The 10,379-nt window shown below is 32.6% G+C and overlaps 1 protein-coding gene across 1 annotated transcript; it reads right to left on the bottom strand.

Moving 5' to 3' along the window:
• Window positions 1-92: 92 nt before the first annotated feature.
• Window positions 93-4,188, bottom strand: LOC110998606 (troponin C). Its single transcript, XM_045632799.1, has 5 exons — window positions 4,033-4,188; window positions 3,417-3,588; window positions 2,097-2,199; window positions 1,166-1,314; window positions 93-388 (listed from the first exon to the last, which is right to left on the bottom strand). Exons 1-5 carry the CDS (start codon window positions 4,033-4,035, stop codon window positions 360-362), a joined length of 456 nt encoding a protein of 151 aa, XP_045488755.1. The 5' UTR covers window positions 4,036-4,188; the 3' UTR covers window positions 93-359.
• Window positions 4,189-10,379: the final 6,191 nt, after the last annotated feature.

The following is a 10,379-nucleotide window of genomic DNA, read 5'->3' as shown; positions in this document are numbered from 1 at the left end:
TCTAAAAGGCGGAAGCGGATTTAAATAAAGCACGTATGTACTAAAGATATAACCAATCATAATTTAAACTTAAAGGAATAAAAACACTAAACAACAATATAAATTAATTTATTTAAAAATGTAAAAAAACATTTTTATATGCAGAGTTAAAAGGTGTAACAAAGTTGTAATGTCTTGTTGCGTTATAAATATTAGCAGATGAACGTTTTGGACAATTATTCAAGAATAATTCAAAAAACGAATTTGCCTATCTATAAGATAGAGAATGTGATAAAGTGCATGCTAATACCGCATAAAATGTTTGTACTACAAGACTTAGTTTACAATAAAAACTTAACTAGATACTCTATTTGTATAATTTAATCGCCAGTCATCATCTCCATGAACTCTGTAAAGAGAAAAATATTTGTTAAAACTAATATTAAAAAAAATCAGTGGCACTACAACCTCTTTAGGTCTTGGCCTCAGATTTCTGAATCTGTTCCATGATTATTTTTAAATCTAATAGGCAAGTAGGTGATCAGCCTCCAATGCCTGACACACGCCCTCAACTTTTTGGGTCAAAGACATGTCGATTTCACTGACGATGTTTTGCTTCACCGTTCGAGCAAATGTTAAATCTGCACATAGAAAGAAAATCCATTGGTGCACAGCCGGGGATCGAACCTACCATCTCAGGTATGAGAGTCGCACGCTGAAGCCACTAGGCCAAAACTAATATAAAACATATTTAATTATTCACTGTTTAAAGTAAAAACAAATGATAAAGATGTCTATGTGTAGTCTAAGCTCCATAGATACATTCACAAGATACACTTCTATTGTATATTCAATATTTCTTATACTCCAATTGATTGAAACCTGACACAATGAATATTGCCATTCAATGAACCATAAATGACTTAATAAGCCAAAACAAAATCAGTAGTACTACTAATACAGTCATTGAGAGTCGTACTCAAACGAACTCGGTCTAAAATCGGACCAAGAGCATATGATCAGACTTTCATAATCATTTGTATTATTATAGAACCCACTTTTTGCCCCCTAAACAAGCAGAAGGCTCATCTGATGTGAAGTGGTGGACCCATGGACACTCAATGCCAGAGGGCTTGCTTCACCGGCATTTTAATAACGTCTTAATAGTATCAAAATATTGTATTACCATCAAAGTCTACAGTTCCCGAGCCGTCTGTATCAATCTCAGCAATGATGCCATCAAGATCCGAACTGCTGAGTTTGTCATCTAACGCGGCCAAGATCTCCTTCAGTGTTGATGTGGTGATGTAACCGTTACCTTCACGATCATACAATCTGGAAATTATATGTAAATTATACAAGTGTTTTATACAAAAGCTCTGGCTAAGGTAAGATTTGGAGTACACATTACGCGCGAAAAATATATGTGTCTCACAATACAAATGCGGGCAACGCGCGGTCTCAACTATGATAAGTCTATATATTTTAAGTATTGGATGGATCTGGGCATGAAGTATATAGGACGATACCTTCCCTTGGTTAATGCGCAATAATATGAGCTCGAACCGTACTTGGTTCTACCCCAGAATCTTTTTTTAGAATTATTAAGGTGACAGGTAAGTGCTAGTCATACTCTCGTCGATTTTTGGATCCTTATTTTACTATACTGACACGCGAATAGTCTAACCAGCGCATATTACTTTACCGTGGGAAGCGATCTTCCTGGCCCACAGTTATTGCAGTCCCTTGGTCTTTCCTAAATCGACATTAATAAGCCTCCTTTGACTCACACTGATTTAGCGCTAACATATACCCAAATGATAAAAACCGAGATTTGTAAATAAACTTTATAAATAAATGCAAATATGTCTTTGACCACCGACTTAGTAAAACTAATTGTTTTAGGTTTAATTAAGAACCAACACGATGGCCATACTTTGGAGAATTAAAAAAAAAGTTTTTTTTTATATAACAGGAGGCTCGTTTGCAGGAGACTCTCCTGATATTAAGTAACACCACGACCCGATATTATAACATTACCAGACGATTCGCAAGTGGTAAAATGTTTCCAGCTTTCGAATTGGTTCGGAAAATGTATTATTTTATACTTGTCTCACCTGAAGGCTTCTTTCAGCTCTTGTTGCATGGCTTCTGCGTCCTCCTCTTCAAGGAAGTGGGATGCAATGTTGCAGAATCCATCGAAGTTGATTTTGCCAGTGTCTGAAATTTCATTTGGATTTTTAGGAAGGAAATAACATCTTTACATGAACAAAACTAGAAGAAATATGCCTTACACCACGATCAACCATTTTATGGATCAACGAATTTGTCTCTTCACTTTGTTTCCTTCCAATCCGCAAAGCCTATACATATAATATAAATAAAGTTATATTTTTATATGCAGCAAATAAACTCAAACTACGGGACCGATTTTAAATATGTTTGCCATCAAACTACATATCCTTAATATATGCTATATTTTCAAAATACTTCAAACAGACAGGGTGTGCAAATATAGCAATCTATGTAGATTCACTAAAAAAGCCATTGGAATTAAATTTTTTGTTACGCAATAACACAGTATGAATATCGAAGCCGATAAATACAATTTTGCAATTTTTTTATGTTCTCTTTTAATAAATAACTAATTATTAATAACTGGTTTATTTATATATAAGAAAAACAGCTGCATTATAACCATTTAAACCTATTTTTATCTGTTCGTGATCATTTGTTTTTTCTAATCGCGCTTCAATCAGATCTTCTGTGATCTTCTTTCTTCCACCGTACGAGCGAAAGTTTATACGCACATAAAGAATGAGATGAAAGCCGTAAAACATTTAGCCAACAGTGTTTCGTATTAAATTACCCTAAGTATAATGATGATAAAAAGAGAGGGAGAATAAAACATTTAAACCTACTAAATTTCACGCATATTTGAATTTGTTTAGACACAGTTCCGGAATTTAATTTTAGAGCAGAGAACTGTCAAATGCGCAAGAATATATTTTAATATAATAAATATTGCTTCAAAGAGACGTCAATTGATTAGTTCTAAATATTGTGACATGCAGTTTCACTGCGCAATGGAATCTCGAAAGACTAGGCCGCCAAGCGAAAATAGTCTTTATAGTGGATTAATAAATATAGAAACGGAAAATTCGGTGACTATTTTTAAATCTACTTAATCTACTCAATATCCGTTTTGATACTAGAATAATAATGATAACTTTATTATTAAAAGAAAAAACTAAATTGAGAAAATGTATGTGGATGTATTTAGTAGGGCGTAGGTGCTACAAATGAGGGACCCGTAGCCTTTGCTACGAGTTATCCGGTATTAACTATTAATTTCCTTAATACCAATAAACATTACTATAACTTAAAATTACAGTTAAACAGAGTAAATTTTAATAAAGATATAAAGAAATACTCACTGTCAGGGTCATTTTCATCAATTAAGGCCTGAAGCTCTGAGTCATCAAAAAGCTGACCCATTGTGTTCAAAATGGTTGAGATCTTCAGGACCTCGATGTAACCAGTCTTTGTTGTATCGAACATTTGAAAGGCTTTGCGGAGCATCGCCATTTTCTGTTCGTCATCTGAGTCCTATAAATTAATTAATTGTTATAATGTATCTAAAACGAAATATTAATAATCTGTGTACAGAGATTTTATACATTTAAAAAAAGAATTTCATAACGGAAATCGCCCGTTTCTAATTTGAAAAAGGAACGTTTGTGTTGCAATTGAAATTGGAGTAACTATGCGTTTTATCCGAGACTGGCATACAGTTGAAACTATGATATATAAGCTATTTAATTCTTATTTTAAATCAAATTGATGTTCGTAATTTGAAAATGGTGGATTGCTTTTGCGTTTTATTTTTAACTTAATGCCAAAAAAATATTCCAATGACACATGTTAAATAAATATTAAACAGCGGCGAATGTCACATAATTTAAAAATTTCTTCTATTTCCTCAATCACAAACTCTAACAGATATTTAATCCAAATTCAAACACTTCACTTCACATTCACTATTCTGCTCACCATTGTAATAAGGATAAGATGCCGTTAAACGAACCGAATCCGAGTGCGGGTGCTATTACACTGAAATTCACAACCACCCGCAACACTTATTTATAGACCGTCGAAGCGAAAATAAGTAAAAAACGTCCCAAAGAGATGACGTGTGCGGCGTCATCGCGGAAACGTAAGAAATAATGCATCCTCGGGAATCAGTTTGTCATATAATTTATAGCTAAATTTCATTGGCACCACGCCATACCGTTAACGGGTTTTGGGGGCTAAAGGTTTAATTGCTATAAACTTATTTATTGTACACGTAACCGAAATTGATGATACATTTATAGAAAGACAAAAATAATCGAATTGACGGGAAAAACTAACTGAAAGCCCTATTCACTAATTCAGAGTTACAAGTAAACCAGTTAGTTGTTAGAAGTAAACCACTTGCCATGTTTTTCCGTGTTGGGTAGACCCCCTACTTACCTGATATTGATTTCCTATAAATTTCTAACTGTAGTGAAGTTTAGTGTTAAAAACTTAAAGTAAAAAAAAACACATGTTCATTATTACATGTGATTTTAATATAATTGAATTTTTTCGCTGACGAAGACCCCTTGCAGGTTTTCATAGACCCCTAGGGGTCGATATAGACCACTTTGGGAATCACTGCACTAAATAAGTACATTTGGCTACTTTTACTTCATGTTTAAAACAAACAGAAGGTACTAACCAAAGGTAATGCCAACTTGAAACAGGTATTGTTTTATCAGGAATCGAACCCGTCCGTGTTATATACCAAAGAAATTTGTATGAAAAATAAGGTTGCTAACGCCCAAACCCAATAGCCAAACTCAATCTATTTTTGACCATCTGAGATAGACATCTTAATCCCAATATGTATCTGTCGATACAAGCTATTCATGGTAGGCCAGATTGGTGTATGTGGATAGACTTTTGTATAAAATCTTAAGATTTTATCTGACACTTATGTTTTAAACATAGACATATATATTTTAAGTATACTTGTACGGTTTTATTTACTTTGTTTGGTTTATATTGATTATGAAATATGAGTGTAAAGAGCGAAGAGATTGGATTATATCCGTCGCCAAAAATGGATTGGCTTCGTAGGGTTTGGTTAATGGGATGCAGATAGGAGATCGATCGACTGTCACGGTCTGATGTCAGATTGTTTGCAATCTGAGATTGTGAATTATTTATTGGGTTCGGGCGTAAGATGTTTATTCGTTATCTAAAATATTAGTTTCATAGTTTCGTCGAAATCATTATAATTTACTAACGTCCGCCCGCAGCTTAGGTTTCGTGTATTTTGGCACGATATGTGACCTCTTTTATACTTCAGTAAATTAACATAAAACCATAATAAATTTTACATTTAAGCCTTCCTCAGGAATAACAATATCTATTGGTAAACACTGCTCAAAAATCTGTTCGCTAGTTCGCTAGTTATTCTGTATTACCGTTTCTGCGTCACTTTAATATCCTTTATTAAATAACATTACAATTAAAGCAAATTTTCGTAAAACTCCTTATAAAGTCTTAGAAAGTCTCTCCCATAGCATACAATACATACATTAATCGTATTCTTTGCTAAGACAAACTATGTTTATATACCTTCTCTATCTTCCTTTAAATTTCTGCTGTATAAACATTACCTGTCCACGTCATATCCCTATCCCTAACTTGCCTACTAATTACTAACTGACGTGAGACTGATCTTGAATTAAATTATCATGATTCATGTGCACTTTTTACTATTTGTTTTTCATGTATACTGTATCAGTTTAATTTTTTTTTGTACCTGTAAGTTTTTTCTTATTATATATGTAATATGTATTTTTGCACTTCTTGATTATTATGTAATTTAATACATATTTTTTCCTTTACTCACAGCGGTTGCCTGGAAGAAAGAAAGCGATAAGGCCGCCAGTTCCGCTCCTTTACATTTAATTATGTCCAATTTTTATATTGTAATAAGGTTTACCACAAATTTAAGTAAATATACTTAATATTATCAAAGAAAAATTAAATTCCACAATATTTGCTTATTATAATTTTTAAACTTAATTGCCATCCCGCTTTTGTGTTTAGCTACTTGAATTGAGCAGTGTTGGCCGGTTTCAGCGTGAGACTCTCATACCGTAGGTTCGATCCCGGGTTGTGCACTTTTGGACTAAGTGTGCATTTAACATTCGCTCGAACGGTGCATTAAAATATCGTGAGGAAACCGGTTTGTATTGGTCCCAAAAAGTCGATGTCATGCGTCAGCCACATAAGGCTGATCACCTACTTGCCTATTTGATTAACATATGATCAGATGATACAGAAATCTGAGGCCCAGAAATAAAAAGGTTGAAGCACTGTTGATTAATTTTTTATTAAATTGATAAAATCACTAACGGTTCAATGGTATGGTAGGATTATTAAATAAACAAAATCATATATTTAATACAATATAGTATAATTCTACTCAAACATGGAATAATTCGTTTTTTAATTTGACTCAGAGTTTAAATATCAATTTTAAATATCATAATTTTATTTCATAGCCCATATTTTTCGTAGTTGCCACCTCAAATATTTATTAAATCATTTAGTCTTGTTAACAATTTAGTTTAGCTATAAATGCAGTTATGCCACATTAAGAGCTATCCTTGATAGTTTATAGAATTGTTTAAACGATCGGATATTTCGGCATAAACACCATTCTACGCATCGCCAATGATAGATTGTGTTGTAATTCGTAAACACTCACCGTCGACCGTGAATTCATATGTATTTTAGGAAACTTTAAATATCTGTATGGGAAGTTATACCGTCAAAATAAAAGTATATTTTCATTTATTTCAAGTAAACATTTAGTACGACTGCTACCAAATCTCTTAACATAATTAAATATAATGACAATTGCAAAGAATTTAAGGCAGAATTGGACAATACTAGATCTTACTGGATCTATGGTTGTTTTTTATAGCCATTAAAATACATCTGTACATCAGATGTGTTTGTCAGCACAAACACATCTGATGCAAAGTGATATGTAGCCGTATATGGACTCTCTTAATGCTAGAGCGCTCGCGAGTGCGTTGCCAACCTTTTAGGAATTGGTATGCTCTTTGATTGAAGGACCGTAAGTCAAATTGGTTCAGAAATACTTCAGTGGGTAACTGGTTCCCCATAGTAGTGGTACACGGCAAAAACCATTTAATCATACTTAAATCATAATTTTACGATACGTTTAAGTATTATGAAAAATATATATATTAAGATGAGTTTTAGAGATTTTCATACTAACAATACAAATTATTGTTATAACAATCTATCTTGTGAATAAATGTTACGTAAGACCTCTTTAGAAAAATGGCCATGCTTGTGATGGTAGATCACAAGTGTCACACACCAATCCTCTGTGACAGTAACGTAAGATTGTAAATAAGTAATATGTATAACGATCTACATATATAATTATTAATATTACACTGTCACCTAAATTGCTGTGTTGAAATGCTAAGTATATTACATTTATTTTATTATTTATTAGTTATCTTACAGGTAACATACATTACAAGCTAAACAGAAAACATATGTAAGTACACTAATAGAAAGAAAACTTGCTTAGTATTTCAAAGACAAAACTAAATCGTTACTGCAAAACAAAGTCTTCCCGCCTTTTCAAATATTTCCTCACATCCTCTTTGGTAATGTGGAAAATATCATCCTCATTTAGTGTCATGGTAAGATAAAACCCGAAACATTGGCGAATTATGTAGGAAATTAGTGGTCGTACGAGGTAAATGGAACAATTGCATCTTGTCGCATACGGTGAAGGGATTCTTAATTTTAATTTGTTTATTGATTGAGCTTAATACAGCCTACTGATTTCAGGTTGTAATTACCAAAATACTAAAATATAGGTTTTATATTAAAATATGTACGTCGTATAAGTTGCTAATTCAAAGGCTTTTTATACTAAAATAGCCTGCCTTGTGCTTTATCCTTTATTGTATTATAATGTATTATCTTCTTTCATAATCAATAATAATATTAAGATTTAATATTTATGTTAATATTATGATTTTAACTAGCTCCCTATCTCTATCCCTTTGTTTCCTTTTGATATGTTTTTTTTTATTTTTCTCGCGTTTTGTTTCCCTACCTTTTACTTGAAAGTGACATCAAGTTATAACTAAAAAAGTAAAAAAAAGCCTTTTATAAACTACCATTTGTTAAGAGATTATCTTAATGGTGAAACCTTCATATGTTTCTTTTTGTCACTAAAACATATGGAAGAAAGCGCTTGCGTCCAGATTGGGGACAGGAAGTTCAAAAATAAGTTACATTTCATTAAAACCAAATATCATATGGCAACTCGCAGTACATAGCAAATTTTAACAAACTATACTTGATACGCTTAGTACATAAATCAAAGCTTTATATGAAGAAATCATAAGTGTAAAATGATTCCACTGTACGTGGTATTGTGTTGAAGTTTGTGTATTACAAGATCTTTTTAGACAAGCCATGATGGTAAAGCTAGCGATTGTTATCCCAGAAGTCGCTTTCAAATCCCAGTTGGGCAAATATGAACAGGATTTAAACCATTTTTTTAAAGCAAGTAAATGTGTATGCACGCATAGTGAGGAACGCATGCCCTAGAGATAGGAGGCGTTTGGCTGATCAAACTAGACAAACGGTCAAAAATAATTGTCTGCTTTACACACGGGAGCGATCTTTTTTTAATAACAAACTAACGAAATTAAGAGTGAATTAAACTGATTAAAACAAGTCGCATTAATTAATTGCGACAAAGGCATATTATAATTTTAATGATCACTTACGCTTGCCAAAATGTCATGAACATTGACACTAATGTGGATTCTGAAAATATATCAATTGTCGCTCTGGCAGATTAGGAAAACGTTAAGAAATGCGTCACCGTTAGCTGCTGGCGCGTGCAACGAGTTATACGGCGTCTGCGCAGATATAGATCGTCATTCGTCGGTGATCGACTATAATTTTTGTGTGGTTTAGACAATGTGTTGAGCCCTCTCGCCCACGTGGCACGCGAAATTCTCAGTGACCTACTTTTTGGCACGTTCCATGGAATTACTGTTCATTGTTCTTATTTCTATTGTAAAATATCATATCATTTTATGTATTATGGTTATGTATAATAATATACTATTATTATGGCGGCGGTATCACTTAACATCAGGTGAGCCTCCTGCCCGTTTGCCACCTGTTCTATAAAAATTTAAAAAAAATGAGTTTTAGCTAATATGTTTTTTTGTAAAAAAAATGTTGTCGTGTTTTGTATTAAAAATAGTCCCCATAATAGAGATTTTATCTAAAAATACATCTTAATTAAGACTATTGTTAAATTATGTAATTGGTAAATATCATAATCTTTTAAAATACATATCTGATTGGTCAGATTCTCCACATTTCTGTTATTTTGTAAGCTAAAAACAGCCATTTATTATAATCGGTTTCTCGTGTCAATGTGTGACAGTTGTCGGATCGCAACATGATTTATTATTATTATTTATCATTGACAATTGACATATCGGCTTATGCCACCAAATATAAACCATTAGAGATATGCGGAAAACTTTGGCTCCATTAAAACTATTTCTGAATGTGAGTTATAAGTTATTTATATCGGGCGTTAATATAACTGTTTGTGAGATAATATTCCACGATTTAATTCACATAATTCATTTTAATTGTTATTTACAATCTAGTCATTATATAAAGCGCATTCCTTCTAGGTTAGGTTTTTGTACGCACTAATAATTATTAGCGTGGTGATTTTTTCTCATTGTAAGGTTGTTGATTACGCCCAAACCCAATAAACTCTCTCAATCCATTTTTGACCATCTAAGAAAGACATCTTAATCCAAATATTGATTCTATAATATAATCGAAGGATTATAATATCCATCTGTCTATACAAGCTATCCATGGATCACGGATCGGTGTATGTAGTTAACCCTTTGTATGAAAATGACAATTCAACTGTGTTAATATCTTAAAATTAACTTATACAGTTTTTAAAATAATAAAAAAAATATTTGATATGTTTTAAACACAGACATGTTTTTTTTTAATATTATTTGTACGATTTTATTTGGTGTATTTTGGTGAATGGTGATTGATTATCAAATATGAGTGTTAAGAGCGAAGAGATTGCATTCAATCCGTCGCCATAAATTGATTATCTTCGTAGTGTTTGGATATTGGGGTGGAGATAGGAGATCGATCGACTGTCACGGTCTGATCAGATTTTTTGAAATCTAAGATTGTGGATTAATTATTGGGTTTGGGCGTTAAAGGCCTGATCAAAT

The sequence above is a fragment of the Pieris rapae genome, chromosome 21, assembly GCF_905147795.1.
Source record: "Pieris rapae chromosome 21, ilPieRapa1.1, whole genome shotgun sequence".
In the NCBI taxonomy this organism is placed as follows: domain Eukaryota; kingdom Metazoa; phylum Arthropoda; class Insecta; order Lepidoptera; family Pieridae; genus Pieris; species Pieris rapae.
This window is presented reverse-complemented; position numbering and strand designations above follow the sequence as displayed.